Source organism: Musa acuminata, chromosome BXJ1-6 (genome assembly GCF_036884655.1).
Source record: "Musa acuminata AAA Group cultivar baxijiao chromosome BXJ1-6, Cavendish_Baxijiao_AAA, whole genome shotgun sequence".
NCBI lineage: Eukaryota > Viridiplantae > Streptophyta > Magnoliopsida > Zingiberales > Musaceae > Musa > Musa acuminata.
Genome location: NC_088332.1, coordinates 45,781,646 through 45,802,715, shown reverse-complemented (window position 1 = coordinate 45,802,715; position 21,070 = coordinate 45,781,646). Strand labels below are relative to the sequence as shown.

The window sequence follows — 21,070 nt, the reverse complement described above, 5'->3', positions numbered from 1 at the left end:
TTTGGCAAGATTTATATAAGAAACCTAACAATAAAATTTGGATGAAATATTAATAATCTTGAAAGTGTCAAAAGACATAAACCAAAACCCAATTAAAATGTTCTCCCAAGTTCGAGGATTAGTATTATAATGTTCTCCTCCAAGTATTTATGGACCAAAAAGATGAATTGAAGTGTACCATATTAAGATATTGGACATAAAACCCAAGAAAACATTACAGAAAGACAGCGATGCATGACGTACCATAGATGTTGCACTTCTCTTGTATCCATTATCCATTACAAGGCATAGACTGCCACCAATATATATATATATATATATATATATATATTAAAATGTCGATCTGACAGTTCTAAGAAGGCTCCCACACTGATGTATGCATATTTAACGCTTACATGATAGCGGCAGCAACTCGATCTTCTCTTCTCCATGTTAATTTTCTATCCAGATTTATACGACCTTTATTCTTGTCCAGGAGAACCTACGCCCTACTCTATCCAATGAGTTTGCACACCAGAGATATCAGCGAGGCTGTCACCGAGCACCACCGCTGGTGCAGACGATGACGCCATGATCGCATCCTTGAACCTCACCGTGTTCATGGAACCCTGAGGGTTGTTCGAGAGAGGCCGGGCGTTAGGGCACTCATTCGGTGCCGCAAAACACTGGATGATCGAGTCCTGGGTCTCCAGGGATTGATCGCAGTTGACTGCGAAACTTGTGGTTGCATGTTTAATGGCTTCTGTGTAATGCAAAGGAAGCGTGAGTTCTTCGTTGAACACCAGGAGATTGTTGCCGTTGTTGTTGTTGTGTTGCAGCTGGTTCTGATGGCGAGGATCCAAAGACCACGTCGAGCTGGAAGTTACACCATCGGCGACGAAGCCGGGCAGGTCAGGGCTGTCGTAGCCTACCGGTAGGTTGATTCCATTCAGGAAGTAATACTGCTCTGGGCCACAGAAGAGCTGATTTCGATACGTGGTCAATGGTAGCAGTTCATCAGCACAAGGCATGGGGTTGAGGTTATCCATGGCCTGAGAGACGAGTTTCTTCTTTATGGTGGAGTTCCAGAAGTTCTTGACCTCGTTGTCTGTTCTTCCTGGGAGTTGCTTGGCTATCTGTGACCATCTGTAGAAGAGACGATATGATCCTATGATGATGACATTGTGAACCACACACTTGGAATGGGAAATCAGATACTGTTGCCTAGTTTTCTGTAGGAAGGAGAAGACCGTAAACCCTATTACCTGTTGCCAAGCATTCTGTGGAGCTCAATTATTAGAGATTCTTCTTGGGGAGTGAAGCTCCCTCTTTTCAAGTCAGGTCTGAGATAATTGATCCATCTAAGCCTGCAGCTTTTGCCACATCTTTGCAGCCCTGCGCCATTGCCAATTCATTCACATCTTGCAAAGTCCCACACACCAAACACGCACACACGCGCGCGCACACACACAGTAGAAAAGGAAGAAGGTGGAAGAAACTAAGATGTCAAGTTCTAAATCAGATGTTGTCATGTAGAAAAGAACCTGCTAATCTCGGGACTGAGCTCCAGCAACCATGGCCGTAGGTGGAAATGTACTTTATGAGCTTCTCATCTTCCTCAGGTGACCAGAGGCCCCTCCTGACCTTTTGCTTGTTGCAGCATGAGTGATGGCCCATCTATTAGTTGCCAACTTCTTCCCCCACCCTTCTCCTACCTTTCAACTTGAGTGCCTCTCCTCCTGTGATCCTGCCACACATGCCAAAAAACGACACTGTGTCAAGTGCCAAACATCACCCAACTAGAGGGAAAAGGATGTTGAAGACTAATAGAGAGAGAGAGAGAGAGAGAGAGAGAGTCATGGGTCTAGCCTTATCACTGAAACCCCATGCAGGTCTGCAGTAGTGCCAGGAGATGGATACCCTGGTGAGGAATTTAATGTGGAGTGGTTGTACTAGGATGACTCAATATGGAGACCTAGATGAGGCAGCAACTGCTTGCCAGTTTGACTGTGGGAGGACATTGTTTATTGAAGAGACTCCTTTAAGAGGGAGGAATGAACAATGTGGTAGCTTCCCTCTGTCAAAAGGATTCAATGCTTGTAGTAGCAAAACAACAATGTTAATTTTTTGGGGAAGTTCTACAGACTAGGCTAGAGTACTCATAGCATGCTATTTCAGAGCTCTGGTGCTCATATCTTTTTATTCTAACCTTTCCTTTGTATGATCTTAGTTTCAGTTCTTTCTTACATTCTTTCTAGGGTACATAACTCAGTGAAGATGAGAACTGGAGTTCCTAAGAGGATAGAAAGGTGCCACCAGTGCAACCAGTGGCATTACCTACATATGCATCCATCTTATATCTTGCATTGTTATAGTTAGGTAGGTGGTGACCTACTCTGGACTGTAGTACAATGTGGCATAAACTACACAGCTCTAGTCGTGAGTTAGATCTCTCCTTTTCTATTAACATGAAAAAAGATCAAGCAACTAAAATAAGTAGAAAGAGAATCTCCATTAGTTCCTACAAGTATTAGAGTTATAGACTATTGACTCAGATGCTGAAAGACAAAAATGATAAGAATCAACCACAAAAGATTGTAGTAACAGGCAATGCTATCTTCACAGAGAAAAGGAGTTCCAAGAACAGGTAAAAATAGTTTGCTTGCTTGCTGACAACTTATATATCTGACACTCTACTTTTTATATATGCTGGTAAAAGAAGTCAATGGGATTGTCTTGCAACACTTGCTCTGGTAATTTTGTTGCATTGCATCAGCAGAGCTAAAGAGTGCTGCAATTGATGGGTTCTCTTGCGAGAATCAATCTCTTTTTATGAGTTGACTTTTGCCCCATGCCAAGTATAGGATCAGGAACCTCTCCAACTCTGCAGCCCTCGGCTTGCCAGCGTCAGCACACCAACAGTCTCCTATAATACATGGGCCATGCAGAAGGAAACGAGAGAAGGAAACAAGACGAGTACGTTACAGTGAGATCCCTTAGAGAGAGAGAGAGAGAGAGAGAGAGAGAGAGAGGAGGTTTTAAGGGTCTTGTGTCCTTGTTGCTGGCTTCAATACTTTGGGGCCACAGCTCGCCTTCTAATGGCAAGCAAGCCAGTACTGTCAGCAGTTCACTGGAGTAGGGATGGGGACACCGCACACTCTCCTCGGTGGCCTGCCTTCCCCACCTTCAACAGATGTGAGGCCTCAACTTCCAATCCTTGTGAACTCTCCCACAGTTACCTGCGTTTAATCTTCTCTTTCCTTACTGTTTTTGATGGAAAACATGCAGCAATAAGCATGAAATCACTGCAAACTTAGGGCTATCGACACTTCTACGTTATCGATGTGGCGAATGAATCAATGCTTGCGGAGCGGAACATTAAGTGCTTCTTGGATCAAAATCTTGGCTTTTTTCTATACATCTAGACTTGATACACTTGGGAGCATTTGGCATGTTCCTCTTCAGATATGAACACAGTGTCATTGATTGTGAGTTCTCATCGTTCATCTTGTCGTTGTTCTTTTCCTCATTACTTCATTCTTATTTGGTCAGTATCAGCAGGAATGGATGGGCTGACACTTCTAACTTACTTGAAGTCTGCTACATACGGATCAAAAATGACACTCCGCTGACAAGTCATCATCCAACAGGTGGATGCCTTAATGCTGCATGGTCTCCTTCGTCAGCCGAGTGATGATTGCTTAGAGAGTATGCTTTGCTCATGACACGGTCTTACCTACTTCCCTGCTTTCTTTATAGCTCTCATCTGCTGTTTTGCCGTTCTCAGCTCACTCATTCGAAGTATTAATACCGCATCAATGAAGCGAGGCAACGTTTCTTTCTATCAGATAAAGAATGTCTTAATGCTATATGAATACATTACAGATAGCATGGTAGAAGCTGTTTCTCTTTCCTCCAGAAAACTTTGTTCCAATAGAAAAAGTTGTCATCAACAGAAACAAAAGAATTAGCAAGAGAAAATATGTAGATCATGATCAAATTAAAGGAAATGTCAGGAAGACATGAAAGCTATAATTTGACTGGGGCTCTTAAACTGAGGAAACACACTATCAATGTTCGGACAAAAGTCACGGTGGAAGAGAAAAGTCAATGCCAAAATTTCTTTGATAGTTCTCATTAACTTCACACTTATTTCTTCTGCCATCTTATGCAAATCAGGAAAGCATCAGTAGCAGTTCATCGGGCTTTCTACTGTTCCATCATACAAGACAAAGATGTGCATCTATTACGGAAAGAACACATCTTGGAACACTGTCAAGAAAATGCCACATGAGTCATCTGGTTTTAGTTATCTGATGCAAGCTCATTTCAGGTAATTATGTTCAAAGAAGATGTTCATGTGTGAGGAGAGATTGAAAAAGATGACGAAGAAAATAGTCTCATATTGATAAACATCAAGAAAGCCGAATGATATACATTCGAGTCTAACCTATAATTTATTAACTTTAAAATTTTGAATTAAATTGACGTCCAACTCAATTTGAAATGGTATCGCCTATCCTTACGAGTAAACAGTTTGCATCACTTCCACTCGATAAAGATGTATTAATCTATCATTAACAGATTTTCCAAGAAACAGTTTGCTTCAAAAAGAGCATGCAATTAATAAGCTTGCATGCCAATGATAGAACAATGTTAGCTTTCCATCTCACAAGACTTCCAAGTAGATTCCCTCTAACAATTCTGCGAGGAATTCTTTCCCCTTGCTCTTAGTAGGAAAAGTAAACAGCTGATCCTTTCTTACCCGTCACATGTGGAGCTACAAACGGTCAGATGTGGAGCCTATGATGGATGGCTTGCTTGTAGTGAAAGAAATATAAGGGAAGCAGCCAATTTGTGGGTTCAAGATTGTACATTGTTCACCGGTGACTTGCATGCATGTTACTCTGTTAAGTTGCCAAAGAATCAATGCATGGCATTGATGGTCCTTTGTTTCTTTCCAGAATCTGGAGGAATCCATGACAAGAACTGATCGACTTCCAAGTCGCTGCTCTATGCACAAGGTGACAACTATATTTCCCATTTGTTGTGGTAGTCCCCAAATGGAGGAAAAGAACCGGTCGATCGAGCTTGAGCGGAGAGTTGAAGCAAAGGACCAGATTCTTGAGCCGTATCTGAAACTGAAAGCCGTGAGTGCTGAATAATGTGCAAGCCTTACCTACCCTACTTAACTGCAGGAAGATAAGGTCCATGGTTCATGTAGTATGTTATCTGTGGACGCTTGCGGTGCCAAAGAAAGAAGATGGTTGCTTATTTAGGGTACTTCTTTCCTTCTCTTCATGGCAATGCCCTTGAGAGAAAACCCCATCCTCAAACAATAGAAAATTTGGTTCTCTCTCTCTCTCTCTCTCTCTCTCTCTCTCTCTCTCTCTCTCCCGTGTGAGTTTAGCATTGCAAATTTGATATGTACATTTCTACAGTATTTATTTATAGCTTTCGAGGTGTGGAGATCTTATTGCCATTATGTGCACAGCAACTGAACGCAGGCAAAGGACAAATTCCACCAACAATATCTTCTCCTACGTAGCCATGCAACGTAACTCAAGCATATAATTTATGTCAATCTACTCCAACCTCTTGAAGGTGACAGAGAAACTACCAAGTTTCTACAATAAGCATTAATGTGTTTTACCGATCATATAATAGGTTTCAGGAGTCACAATTGATGATCTCCAAGATGAGATCAACTCAAAGCCCAATCTTGCATCATCTTAACTGCAGATCCCGTGTATATTGACTTCACCTCTTCGATTGTCCTTTCTGCTTGCTTCATCTCCCATGCAGCTCTTTCTCTCTGCATGCCTAACCTGACGTGAGCAGATGTACTGCGTCCTTCTTTTCTTCGGCCATCAACCCATCCCAAACATGTAACAGTGCAAGAAAATTGTCCCCTGGAATACATCAAAGGCAGTAATAATACATTGCTATGCACCCACTTTGAATAAAAAAAAAGTTTCAAAAAATATTTATTCCACACGATATATGACAGCATAATCAGTAAGAAAAAAAAACAAATCCTGATCAACAATTGAGTTATATGGATATTAATCAATGTAAAACATTGAAGGAATATTTCGCTCATATGGTAGAATATTATTTCGGGTTAAGCCCATCGTGTTATAATAATTGAGATCAATTACTATTTACTTGAAACTTTTGTCTTTCGTTCTCGGGTAGCATTAGAGGAGCCATATCAGAAATTTTATCTAACCTTGATCTTTATATAGATCGACCATCGAGCAAACACCCAAAGCCCCTCCCTCAATCACAGATCAAGTGTTCCCTACTTTTTTGTGAAAGCATAGGTCTATACTAAGTCGAGCTGATATGATCATCACCAACATCCACCGTATCACCACCTCTCTCCCATATTTGCCTTCTTTTCATGCTTCTTGCCTTCGTCCAAACAAAATCCATACAAATCACTCGAGTTCTTTGGGGAAACTGAACTCGGTCTCTTGATAATAATGTAGGTTGCACAAACTCTTAGGATGAGCTTGATCTAGTCAAGTACTAGAGAAGGCTCATCACTATGTCTGTTGTCTTCTTGTAACATCTGAAAGCTCACCAAGTTTATAACAGGATGCCAAGCATTTTCCTGTAACAAAGCTCCCTATAAATTATGCAGCAGACCGTATTGCTGAGCTTTGTACTTCTGCTGCTCAGTTTGCAAGTATATACTCGAGTAGGTTTCATACTGATCAAAATCTTCCAGATTTATATATGTATATGTACGTTGTGGAATTCAGCATTGCCAACATCTTCCTCAATTTCTACGAAGAATAAAACTGATTCCAGCTTCTCACAGATCCTAATGCACCACAGGATCACGCTCGATCGATGCAGTTTGCCTCTTCTCCAAAGAAATTGGTGCATGAATCGCTGCACACGGGAGGGAGGAAGCATGTTGTATTTGTCCCACATCGCCATTTTAATTAGAAGTATACACGTTATCTTAAGCTTTGGAAGCGTCTCGATCGCTGAGCCAGGTAGCGTTGGCTTGTAACCCAAGCGGGGGGCACATGAGGTTTGGGATGGAAAAAGAAACCACAGATGGGTTGGGTGCGATCGTGTAGGAGCCTTGGCCTGCCCGTTCCAAGTCAGGTAGCTGAACCATGCGGCCTGGGCGAAGGTTCGACCCCCATGGTTCTTAGAGCAGAGGACACCGCGTCAGGCTGGCTTCACAGAGAAGCGATAACCACTCGCTCCTGACGGTGGGAGGACAACAGGCGGGCGCACATCGCATCCACCACGCCCACCTCGCTCCTTTGACCAAACCATCACCTTTTTTCTTTATTTTGTCAATATTTGTCCAAAAAATTAAAAAGTATTTTAAAATTTAGAAATATATAATACATATTATTGTTAAACCTTTTATAGAAGATTTTTAAAGATATATTATTTTTGATCAATTAGGACTCTTAACACAGAATGTAATCAATGCTAACTGGACTTGACTATATTAACTACAGTAGAGAGCCAAAAACTTATTTAGTATGTGCTACCCAGTTGAGCATCTTTGAAGTAAATTCTCTAAATAAATTAATAATTATAAAAATTATACCATTCTCATAAGTATATTTTTATTTTGAAATTTACTAAATGAGCATTTATGAGTTTATATACACATAGATAGAGATTTTATCAAAAAAATCCCAAATATAGTTAATGCTACCGAACACTTATTGGCCTTGAACCAAAGTGCGATAAGATATACGGGATACGTAGATTATTTATTTTGGAAAAAAAAATCATCATCTAAGTTAAATCAAATTCATTAGTTCAAGTTGGTAATCAAAATAGACCTTATCATATCGATCAAAATAGACTTTATTGTATTGATAAAAATATACTTTATCATATTGATAGAGAATCCTCATGACAATATCATAAAAAATTAAACATAAGAAAATATGTTGATAAAGAAACCTCTCTCTCAACTTTTGTTTTAACAATCGATGTTAGGTAAGAGGCCTCCCTTCCTGTTTGTAGGAGTATTTCAATCGATTTCAAAATCAATACTACTAATAATAGGTTTTGAGTGATTATAGTATTCCTTTTCCTGTCTTAAATTTAGTTCTTCTTGCTAAGATCTTCTTAAGCCTAACTTGATTTGTCGAAATCTTGATCGGGATGATAAAAATCATTATGCATCTTCTCTTTAAGTAACGTAATAAACAATGTCACATAATTTACTCAACTTTATCGACTACGTAAAGTTTCTCAACTTGGGTCAATTCAAAGTTTCATAAGAAATTTCAATAGTTGTCCCACTAACTAAGCCAATATCGTAAAACCCTCCTCAGGCATCGCTAATGGATTCCTTTGAAGGCCTTTAGCCTCAATTATCTTTATCTTTATCTGAAGCGTATTTCATTGATAAGAAAAATCTTACATTTTATAAATAATTCAAAACAATAGATAGATATCAGATATCCTGTTGACATGAGACATGAGGAAAAAAAAAAAAAGGAAAAGAGGTAGACAATAGCTCTCTGAAACCAGTTTCTTTTCAAGAACTTATCCCTTTTAATTTTCAGCCACGTCAAACTTTTTGTGAAAACATACGTCTATACTAAGTCGAGCTGATATAATTATCACCATATCACCACCTCTCTCCCATATTTGTTTGCAGTATTTGCCTTCTTTTCATGCTTCTTGCCTTCGTCCAAATAAAATCCATGCAAATCACTCGAGTTCTTTGCGGAAACTGAACTCGGTCTCTTGATAATAATGTAAGTTGCACAAACTTTTAGGCTTATCACTATGTCTGTTGTCTTCTTGTAACATCTGAAAGCTCACCAAGTTTATAACAGGATGCCAAGCATTTTCCTGTAACAATGCTCCCTATAAATCATACAGCAGACCGTATTGCTGAGCTTTGTACTTCTGCTGCTCAGTTTGCAAGTATATATACTCGAGTAGGTTTCATACTGATCAAAATCTTCCAGATTTATATATATGTATATGTATGTTATGGAATTCAGCCTTGCCAATATCTTCCTCAATTTCTACGAAGAATAAAACTGATTCCAGCTTCTCACAGATTCTAAATGCACAACAGGATCACGCTCCATCGATGCAGTTTGCCTCTTCTCCAAAGAAATTGGTGCATGAATATCTGCATAGGGGAGGGAGGAAGCATGTTGTGTTAGTCCCACATCGCCATTCTAATTAGACATATAAACCTTATGTGAAGCTTTGGAAGCACTTCGATCGCCGAGCCAGGTAGCGTTGGCTGCTAACCCAAGCGGGGGCACATCCACCACGCCCACCTCGTTCCTTAGACCAAACCACCACCTTTTTTATTTATTTTTCGATATTCGATATTCGAATGTAATCAATGCTAACCGGACTTGCTATATTAACTACAGTAGAGAGCAAAAACACTTGCTTAGTATGTGCTACCAGTTGAGCATCTTTGAAGTAAATTCTCTAAGCAAATTAATAATTATAAAAATTATATCATTGTCATAAGTATATTTTTATTTTGAAATTTGCTAAATGAGCATTTATAGGTTTATATACACATAGACAGAGATTTTATCAAAAAAATTTCAAATATAGTTAATACTACTGAATACTTATTGGCCTTGAACTAGATAAGAGATACGGGATACGTACATTTTCTAAGTTAAATCAAATTCATTAGTTCAAGTTGATACCAGAAAGAGAATCCAAGTGACAATATCATAAAAAATTAAACATAAGAAGTCTTGTGAGAATATGTCGATAAAGAAACCTCTCTCTCAACTTTTGTTGTAACAATTGATGTTAGGTAAGAGACCTCTACCTTCCTCTTGTAGGAGTATTTCAATCGATTTCAAAATCAATACTACTAATAATAGGTTTTGAGTGATTATAGTATTCCTTTTCCTATCTTAAATTTAGTTCAAGTTATTGTTCTTACTAAAACCTTCTTGGGCCTAACTTGATTAGTCAAAATCTTGATGGGGATGATAAAAATCCATCATGCATCTTCTCTTTAATTAACACAATAGACAGTGTCACATAATTTGCTCAGTTTTATCGACTACATAAAGTTTCTCAACTGGGGTCAATTCAAAGTTTCATACTGATCAAAATCTTCCAGATTTATATATGTATATGTACGTTATGGAATTAAGCCTTGCCAATATCTTCCTCAATTTCTACGAAAAATAAAACTGATTCCAGCTTCTCACAGATTCTAAATGCACAACAGGATCACGCATCGATCGATGCAGTTTGCCTCTTCTCCAAAGCAATCGGTGCATGAATCGCTGCATAGGCAGGGAGGAAGCATGTTGTAATTGTCCCACATCGCCATTCTAATTAGAGGTATAAACGTTATCTTAAGCTTTGGAAGCGCCTCGATCGCCGAGCCAGGTAGCGTTGGCTTGTAACCCAAACGGGGGCACGTGAGGTTTGGAATGGTCAAAGGAACCACAGATGGGTTGGTTGCGATCGTGTAGAAGCCTGGCTTGCCCGTTCCAAGTCAGGTAGCTGAGCCATGCGGCCTGGGCGAAGGCCTAAGCCCCATGGTTCTTAGAGCAGAGGGCACCGCGTCAGGCTGGCTTCACAGAGCAGCGATGACCACTCGCTCTTGACGGTGGGAGGATAACAAGACGGGGCACATCGCATCCACCACGCCCACCTCGCTCCTTCGACCAAACCACCACCTTTTTTCACTTTTTTTCGATATTAGTCCAAAAAATTAAAAAGTATTTTAAAATTTAGAAATATATATATATATACATTACATAAATTATTGTTAAACTTTTAATATAAAAATTTTAAAGATATATTATTTTTGATCAATTAGGACTCCAACACATATAATCAATGCTGACTGGACTTGGCTATATTAGCTGCAGTAGAGAGCAAAAAACTTGTTTAGTATGTGCTACCAGTTGAGCATCTTTGAAGTAAATTCTCTAAACAAATTGATAATTATAAAAATTATACCATTCTCATAAGTATATTTTTATTTTAAAATTTGCTAAATAAATATTTATGGGTTATAAATACATTATCAAAGAAACCCCAAATATAATTAATACTAGCGAGCACTTACCGTCGATACATACATTATTTATTTTAAGAAAAGAAAATTTCTCATGCAAGTTAGATCAAATTCATTAGTTCAAGATGATGATCAAAATAGACCTTATCATATTGATGCTAGAAAGAGAATCCTCGTGACAATATCATAAAAAATTAAACATAACAAGTCTTGAAAAAATATGTTGATAAAGAGATATCTCTCTCAATTTTTGTTGTAACAATCGAATCGATGTTAGATAAGAGGCCTCTACCTTCCTCTTCGTAGGAGTATTTGTATCGATTTCAAAATTAACACAGCTAATAATAAGCTTTGAGTGATTATAGTATTCATTTTCCTATCTTGAATTTAGTTCGAGTCATTGTTCTTTTCAAGAACTTATCCCTTGTAATTTTCATCTACCCAATATGGAGATTTTTGACGGAAGCTTTGACCCCTCAAAGCATGTTGCTGCTACATTCAGGGTGCAAATGGCACCAACAATCACCTCCAAACACCCTCGTATGTCGAGCTTTTCCTATTACGTTTTTGAGAAAATATCCAAAAATAATACTCTCATCTTTTTCTCAGCTCGATCACTTCTTTCAGATATCTAGTGAAAGAATTTGAACTCCATTTTATCGGCAATCGATCGCTCCTGGAGTTGGTTGCCGCTTCTTCAAGATGACCTTTTGCTCGCTCGAGTTGGCCGCATCGTTAAGATGACTGCTCCTCGAGTCATTTCGTGTCCTCGAAGACGGATGGCCATGTCGCCGACTTGATCATAACTTCACATCAGTTTCACCATATTTTTGAGTTCATCGAAGCATCAGTCCATGAGCTACAGTTCTAGTCAATCAAGTCCCATACAAAGGCTTATCTCTGTATCTGTTGTTTTCTTGAACCATGTGAAAACTCACCAAGTTCGTAGCATTTTCCTGTGACAAGATGTTTGTCATCCCTCCATTTCTGGCTATGGAGATTTCGTTTAGCCTCCCATAAATCATGCACAAAAAATTATTTCTCAAGTATATATGTTGATTCAGAGTTGTTGCCGATGCCTTCCTCGATCTGAAGCAGACACATCTGATGACTTGTGGAAGCTGAACAGAAGAGCAAAACACAGATTGCTAATAGTTGTTAATCAGATGAGAAATTTCCTCCATCTCTACGAAGAATACAACTAAATCCAGCCTCTCCCAAAATCCCAAATGCGCAACGCAGTTCGTCTCTTCTCCGAAGCATTTGGTGCATGAATCGCTGCAGACGGAAGGGAGGAAGTATGTCGTCTTTGTCCCACATCTTTACTGCTTCTAGTCATCAAAATACTTATATTAAGGTTTGGCCGATGCCTGATCGCCGAGCCAGGTAGCGGTGGCTTGTAACCCGAGTGGGGGCTATGGGGTGGCAGGGATGGTTCATTGAGCCAGATGGGTTGGGTGCGAGTGTGTTTATAACTGGCATGCCCGTTTCCAAGTCAGGTAGTTGAGCTACGTGGCCTCGGCGAAGGTCTGAGCCACATGGTGTGCTTAAAGCGGAGGGCACCGCGTCAGGCTGGCTTCACAGAACAGCGACTACCTCCCGCTCTCGACGGTGGAAGGATAACAGGCCGGCGCATGCAGCACCCACCATATGCCCATCTGTCCCACTTTGACCAAACCACTACCTTTTTTTACCGTATTATATATATTTTTAATAGAGGTGCTGAAAATAGTTTATATATATATATATATATATATATATATATATATATTCTTGTAATGTTTAAAATGAAATATTTGTCTGCATACGTTTTAATTTGATGTACATCTCGGTCAAATATTAACTTGATATTCATCCAAATAATCAATGTATTTCAAAATTTGATAATATAAAATATGTTAAATAAATTATTTATCCCCATATATTTTAATTTTATGTACAGTACATCTCGATCAAATATTAACTTGATATTCATCCAAGTAATAAAAGTATTTTTAAAATTTGATAATATAAAATAAGTTAGATATGTTCTGGTCATTGAATTGAGATTTATCAGTAATATTGATTAGGGTAAAAACAGATTTGACGTAACACACCAGATTTGACGTAATGCACCACGACGTCAGCCACCCCTGGACGGCACACTGCCCCGGGAGCGAGCATTAACACCAGCGTAATGTGCACCCTCACTCACCGTACCCAGACGACCTCATCGTCTGGCCTCGCACAACCGGCCGAGGCAGGGGAAGGCGTCGACTGAGGCTCACCATACCCTGCGATAGCTCGACCTTCCACGCAACGCCCACGACGACGGCAGACGCCATCAGAAGTACGACCCTGCCCCGACAGGATGGCACATCAGGTAACATCAAACTCACCTTTAAATACCCGCTGGCTCCCAACGAATAGAGGGACTTCATCTGAAAACTCCTCTCCGAATCACTGACTTGATCGTTGGAGGGGTCGGGATGAACCGCCGACCCGACCTTTGTGTAGGTGCTCGACCGAAGCCGACCCTACCCGGCGCAGTGGACCTTTCCAGCCAAATCCCCCGCAATCGGCCGCCACAAGATCGCGAGAGGAGCCACGCCTGATCCCGGCCATCCGGAGCCCCGAACCAACCGCGTCGACCCCGAGGTCACGGCTAAAAAAGTTACTTACCGTAACAAATATCTTTATTATTTTCGACTCTATACGTAGAATCTAGTCGATATCTATTAGATATGTTATATATTAATCAGCAAAGATGATGAAGAAGTTATTGACGAAGAAACATGTCTCAATTTTTACTACAACAGTCTGACCTCTTTATAGGAGCATCCGGATTGAGTCTCGATATGCTATGAATGAGAATCTTAAGTGATCATGGTTTTTTTTCTAATTGAGAATCTAACTCAAATTAGCTTGCTAAGGACTTGTATGGAGTCACTCAATAAGACTCGCGTATGATGATATAGACTATTGTCCCTTTCACTCATAATTGACATAACACATAACAACACAATCTAATTATTTATAAATTATAAAAGCATTCATAATCGAGATCAATTTTGAGTATCATAGAGAACTCCCAAGTCGATCGTCCCACCGACTGACCCAATATCACAAGCCACTCCTTTATCATCATAATTGCTTCCTCAATAGGCCAATCAAGTCTAGCCTCAACCATGTCTACCTCAATATGAGGTGCACTCCACCAATAACACGAGTATAACTTCGCATGAACAATTGATGACATGTAACACAAGATCCAAAAGGGTTAAGAGCTTGACTAAATGGTTCTATCGAGCGAATCTCCTATCACTCATTAAATTTCTGGGAAACTAGTTCTCTCCGATTTTCATCTACCAAAACTAGAGATTTTTTATGAAAGCTTTATGACCCCTTGGATCATGTCGATGCATTCATGATGCAAATGGCCCCACACGTCATTTCTCACACTCATATATTGTGTGATACTGTTAACCATTCGATAAGGTAATGATTTGTTCATAATTAATTATGCTATAAGGTTCAATGATGAAACTTGACAAGTAGTCATTTACACCCACCCATGATGATCTATGCATTCACTAATAGTCTAAGATGATGATCCATGCAATCGTTAGCCATTAAACTTTAACGATAATTTCGATCAACTCCAAATGATAAATCAAGACAATCGAAGCTTTTACGTCAAAGAAGAGAAAGACAATAAACAATTGGTGCATGAATCGCTGAGGACGAATGTTGTATTAGTCCCACATCGCCATTCTAATTAGATGTATAAACCTTACCTTAAGCTTTGGAAGCGCTTCTATCGCCGAGCCAGGTAGCGTTGGCTTGTAACCCAAGCGGGGGCAAATGAGGTTTGGAATGGTCTATGGAGCCACAGCTGGGTTGGTTGCGATCGTGTAGAAGCCTGGCCTGCCCGTTCCAAGTCAGGTAGCTGAGCCATGCGGCTTGGGCGAAGGCCTGTGCTTCATGGTTCTTAGAGCAGTGGGCACCGCGTCAGGCTGGCTTCACAGAGCAACGATAACCACTCTCTCTTGACGGTGGGAGGATAACAGGTCGGCGCACATCGCATCCACCACGCCCGCCTCTCCTCCTTAGACCAGACCACGACCTTTTTTTCTTTTTCGATATTCGTCCAAAAAATTAAAAAGTATTTTAAAATTTAAAAATATTATAGAAGATTTTTAAAGATATTGTAGTCGATAAATTAAAATTGACTAGTGATATGTTATTTGCTCTAATAAAATTATAAATATATTTTATTTTTAAGTTTTAAATACTTAATGATTTATTTTTTCATATATGATAGTACTAAAAAACAAGTCTAAGTCGAATCATTTTTACCAAGTTGAATTGATGACTAAATTTGACCTTAGCATAGCGTTAAAAGGAAGGCCCTCAAAATAATATTATAAGAAAATCAAATATAGAAAGTCCCATAAGAACATATTGACGAAGAAACATGTCTCTTAATTTTTATTACTATAGTCGACCTCTTTAAAGGAGCATCCAGAATTCTAGATATATGCTATCAATGAGTCCTAAGTGATCATGGTTTTTCTTTCCAATTGGAAATCTAACTCTAAGTCAGCTTGCTAAGGACTTGTATGGATTCACCCAATAAGACTCGACTAGGATGATATAGACCATTATCCCTTTCACTCATAATTGACATAACTCATAATAACACACAATCTAATTGTTGATAAATCATAAAAAATTTTCTTAATCGAGATCAATTTTGAGCATCATAGAGAACTCCAAGTCATCGTCCCACCAACTAACCCAATATCACAAGCCACTCCTTCACCATCGTAATTGCTTCCTCAATAGGCCAATCGAGTCGAGTCTCAACAATGTCTACCTCAATATGAGGTGCACTCCACCAACAAGACAAGTCTAACTTTGCATGAATAGTTGATGACATGTAACACAAGATCCAAAAGGGTTAAGAGCTGGACTAAGTGGTTTTGTCAAGCAAAACTCCTATCACTCATTAAATTCATGAGAAACTTATTCCCTCCGATTTCCATCTGTCAAATCTAGAGACTTTTGAAGCTCTATGACCCCTTGGATCATCACGATGCATTCATGATACAATTGGCCCCACACACCATGTATCACACTCTCATATGTTACACTTTTCTTTAAGGAAATGCTCGGGAATGATATTCTCAGTTTCATCCGATCATATCTTTTAGATAGTTAGTAAAAGAATTCAAAGTCTACTTCGTAAGCAAGAAAGATGCAAGAAGTCTGCAATGGTGCTGTTAACCATTCGATAAGGTAATAATTTGTTCCTAATTATTGATGAACTTATACGTCATGGCCGAGGAGTCAGCACGATTTGATCCACGAGTCGATGTCCAGATATCTCAGTTGGTTGGGCGAAGTGTTAGAGTTGGTTGGATCAGGGGTCGGGACGTTAACGTCGTCTTCTAGGAACACGTCTCTCGGTCATTAGGAAGAAGTGCTGACACCAATTGGATCAGGGGTCGGGATATTAACGTCATCTTTGGGAATGCATCTCTTGGTCGAGATGGTCGCACCTCTGGGTGTGGTCAAGAGGTTCCCGACTTGAGCCCCTCGTAAATTAAGTTAGTGGCCTTTTTTTCTTTCCCCTGGTCAGATACTGATCAAGGGCTTTTATACTATTGCTTGACGATCGGTCGTACGCAGATTTGGCATGACGATCGATTTCCCAAGTGATGAGATGATACCATTATACGATCATCGCCCGATATGCACGAAACGGCGCCATGCGGCATTGTTCCGAGTTTTTCGGGACGAGACTCACCTAGGGGGCATCTCCTTGGATGGGCTTCGGCTCGCGAGGAAGCACCTCTTGTGCTGACTTGGCAGGAGCATGATGCGACGTGGGTTGTGATATGATCGGGATCTAACATATGTCTATCACTAGTTGACTATGTTATAAGATTTAATGATGAGACTTGGCAAGTAGTCATTTACACCCACCCAGAATGATCTATGTATTCACTAATGGTCTAAGATGATAATCCATGCAATCGTTAGTCATTAAACTTTGACAATAATTTCAATCTACTCCAAATGGTAAATCGACAATCGAAGCTCTTACTTAATCTCTATTATCTCATCATGTCAATGAGGCAAATATATGCGCCCAAGGTTGGATCTTACTCCAGCTCGACCAATCCTCGAGTCAATTGATGATCGCTCCTCAAATCAATTACGTCTTTCAAAATCTCGAAATGATCATATAACCACTTTCCTCAAAACGATCATGCCCGTAAAATACGATCATACGCTCAAGATGACTAAGTCGTTAAATTGATCATAGAATTATTGTGAGGAGCTAATGGAAGATTACAACTCACTATTCAGTCTAAAAATGAAATTGTTTACCGCCATGTTAAGCATCAGCCCATAATAATTAAAACTTGTAACACAAGTGTAAAATAGGGAAATCCAAGTCGGGCCAACCAATTGGTGCATGAATCGCTGAGGACGAATGTTGTATTAGTCCCACATCTCCATTCTAATTAGATGTATAAACCTTACCTTAAGCTTTGGAAGCGCTGCTATCGCCGAGTCAGGTAGCGTTGTCTTGTAACCCAAGCGGGGGCAAATGAGGTTTGGAATGGTCTGTGGAGCCACAGCTGGGTTGGTTGCGATCGTGTAGAAGCCTGGCCTGCCCGTTCCAAGTCAGGTAGCTGAGCCATGCGGCTTGGGCGAAGGCCTGTGCTTCATGGTTCTTAGAGCAGAGGGCACCGCGTCAGGCTGGCTTCACAGAGCAGCGATAACCACTCTCTCTTGACGGTGGGAGGATAACAGGTCGGCGAACATCGCATCCACCACGCCCACCTCCCCTCCTTAGATCAGACCTACGACCTTTTTAAATTTTCGATATTCGTCCAAAAAATTAAAAAGTATTTTAAAATTTAAAAATATTATAGAAGATTAGTCAATAAATTAAAATTGACTAGTGATATGTTATTTGCTCTAATAAAATTATAAATATATTTGATTCTTAAATCAAATTGGGATAAGGGCGCATGATACCATTTAAAAAAAAATTTCATCATCCAAGTTTTAAATACTTAATAATTTATTTTTTCATATATGATAGTACTAAAAATCAAGTCTAAGTCGAATCATTTTTACCAAGTTGAATTGATGACTAAATTTGACCTTAGCATAGCGTTAAAAGGAAGACCCTTAAAATAATATTATAAGAAAATCAAATATAGAAAGTCCCATAAGAACATATTGACGAAGAAACATGTCTCTTAATTTTTATTACAACAGTCAACCTGAGCATCCAGATTGATTCTAGATATATGCTATCAATGAGTCGTAAGTGATCATGGTTTTTCTTTCCAATTGGAAATCTAACTCTAAGTCAGCTTGCTAAGGACTTGTATGGATTCACCCAATAAGACTCGACTAGGATGATATAGACCATTTTCCCTTTCACTCATAATTGACATAACTCATAATAACACACAATCTAATTGTTGATAAATCATAAAAAAAATCGAGATCAATTTTGAGCATCATAGAGAACTCCAAGTCGATCATCCCACCAACTGACCCGATATCACAAGCCACTCCTTTACCATCGTAATTACTTCCTCAATAGGCCAATCGTGTCTAGTCTCAACCATCTCTACCTCAATATGAGGTGCACTCCACCAACAAGACGAGTCTAACTTTGCATGAATAGTTGATGACATGTAATACAAGATCTAAAAGGGTTAAGAGCTGGACTAAGTGGTTCTGTCGAGGAAAATTCCTATCACTCATTAAATTCATGAGAAACTTATTCCCTCCCATTTCCATCTATCAAATCTAGAGACTTTTGATTGAAGCTCTATGACCCCTTGGATCATGTCGATGCATTCATGATGCAAATGGCGCCGCACACCATCTATCATACTCTCATATGTTGTACTTTTCTTTAAGGAAATGCTCGGGAATGATGCTCTCAGTTTCATCTTGCCTCGATCGTATCTTTTAGATAGTTAGTAAAAGAATTCAAAATCTACTTTGTAAGCAAGAAAGAAACAAAGAAGTCTGCAATGGTGCTATTAATCATTCGATAAAGTAATAATTTGTTTCTAATTATTGGTAAACTTATGCGTCGTGGTCGAGAAATCAGCATGACTTGGTCCACGAGTCAATGTCCGGAGATATCGATCGGTTGGGCAAAGTGCTAGAGTTGGTTGGATTAGGTGTTGGGATGTTAACGTGTTATCTTCTGGGAACGCGTCTCTTGGCCGTTTGGAAGAAGTGCTGACGTCGGTTGGATCAGGAGTCGGGACATTAACATCATCTTTGAGGAGTCGGGACATTAACATCATCTTTGGGAACGCGTCTCTCGGTCGGGATGGTTGCGCCTCTGGGGGGTGGCCGAGTTCTTGTACATAGGCCCTGGTCGGAAGGTTCCCGACTTGGGCCCCTCGTAGATTAAGTCAATAGTCTTTTTTTCTTCCCCCCTGGCCAGATACCGATCTTTAGCTTTTATACTATTGCCAAAGGATCGGTCGTATGCGGATTTGGCATGACTACCGATCCCCCGAGTGATGAGATAGTACTATTGTGCGATCGTCGCCCGGTATGCACGGAATGACGCCATGCGGCACCATCCCGAGCTTTCCGGGATGGGACTCGCCGAGGGGGCGCCTCCCTATACGGGCTTTGGCTCAGCACGAGGAAGCACCCCTCGTGCTAACTTGACAGGGGCGTGATGCAATATAGGTCGTGACGTGATCGGGATCCAAAATATACCTTATTGACTATGTTATAACGTTCAATGACAAGACTTGGGCAAGTAGTCATTTACACCAACCCACGATGATCTATGCATTCATTAATGGTCTAATATGATAATCCATGCAATCACTAGTCATTAAACTTTAACAATAATTTCAATCACTCCAAATGGTAAATCTATGACAACCGAAGCTCTTACATAGGAGAAAAGAAAAACAATAAACAAGCTTGGATCTCACTCAATCTCCATTATTCATGTCAATGAGGCAAATATATGCGCCCAAGATTGGATCTCACTCCAACTCGACCAATCCTCGAGTCAACTGATAATCACTCCTCAAAAAAATTACGTCTTTCAAGACCTCGAAATGATCGTATAACTACTTTCCTCAAAATGATCATGCCCGTAAGACACGATCACACGTTCAAGATGACCAAGTCGTTAAATTGATCATAGATTTATTGTGAGGAGCTAATGGAAGATTACAACTCACTATTCACTCTAAAAATGAAATTGTTTACCGCCATGATAAGCATCAGCCCATAATAATTAAAACTTGTAACACAAGTGTAAAATAGGGAAATCCAAGTCGGGCCAACCAATCTTCTTAGATCCCAATGTCAACAGGTCGGGCTTTCCTCCTACACAGTCGCCCACCTATCAACCTCAGAAAAGAAGTCTTCATCCTCCCCACACGGCCATTCCTACGTAGTCCCAACCTCTCACCCTCACCAAAAAAAAGAAGAATAAAAGTCTTTATTCTTTTCAACACAGTCTCACAAAAGATAAGCCTTTGCACCTCTAACTAATTAAACCACTGCCATCTTTCTCTCTCTTTATCACCCATACCGATCTCTGTACGTGTTAAAACGATTGACAAAAGGCTTATGTACATGTATGACTATCTCCAACTCTTCCCTCTCTCACTCCACATTCTTCTTCATCGATGCGTCAGGCCAACCAACTCAATCACCCAATCTCGACTGGTCAAATCCACCTTCCTCAACTCACGAAAGAAAAGAAACGTAGTTTATGTTCATTCTGATCGAGATTATTATTATTATTTTTTAACGGTTGAGAATTTTCACCACCGCGCCACACCATCATTTATGTCAAAAACTATAATATAAACGTATATAAGTCCTTTTTATCAACACATTCTCATATATCCGTCCAAATAAAAAAACGTATTCGAAGCAACCAACATATCCTCTTCGTACATGATATATCTGTCTATAAAAAAAAAAAAAATCCAAGACATATGATATGATAAATATACCTTTATCTAAAATGAAAAATTATTCAAGATATTCAAT

The 21,070-nt window shown here is 39.7% G+C and overlaps 1 protein-coding gene across 1 annotated transcript; it reads right to left on the bottom strand.

Annotated features, from left to right (window-relative positions):
* Positions 1–431: 431 nt before the first annotated feature.
* On the bottom strand, positions 432–1,722 carry LOC135677900 (transcription factor MYB26-like). The gene is made up of 3 exons (XM_065190312.1): positions 1,524–1,722; positions 1,245–1,374; positions 432–1,125 (listed from the first exon to the last, which is right to left on the bottom strand). Exons 1-3 carry the CDS (start codon positions 1,654–1,656, stop codon positions 489–491), a joined length of 900 nt encoding a protein of 299 aa, XP_065046384.1. The 5' UTR covers positions 1,657–1,722; the 3' UTR covers positions 432–488.
* Between the last annotated feature and the right edge of the window lie 19,348 nt (positions 1,723–21,070).

What these genes read in the sequence shown, in the direction of transcription:
- LOC135677900 (XM_065190312.1), bottom strand. Translation starts at nt 1,656, where the DNA reads ATGGGCCATCACTCATGCTGCAACAAGCAAAAGGTCAGGAGGGGCCTC. An exon ending in CTCAGTCCCGAGATTAGCAG is followed by an intron (nt 1,375 to 1,523) that starts GTTCTTTTCTAC and finishes GCAATGGCGCAG; the next exon opens with GGCTGCAAAGATGTGGCAAA. An exon ending in CACAGAATGCTTGGCAACAG is followed by an intron (nt 1,126 to 1,244) that starts GTAATAGGGTTT and finishes TCTCTTCTACAG; the next exon opens with ATGGTCACAGATAGCCAAGC.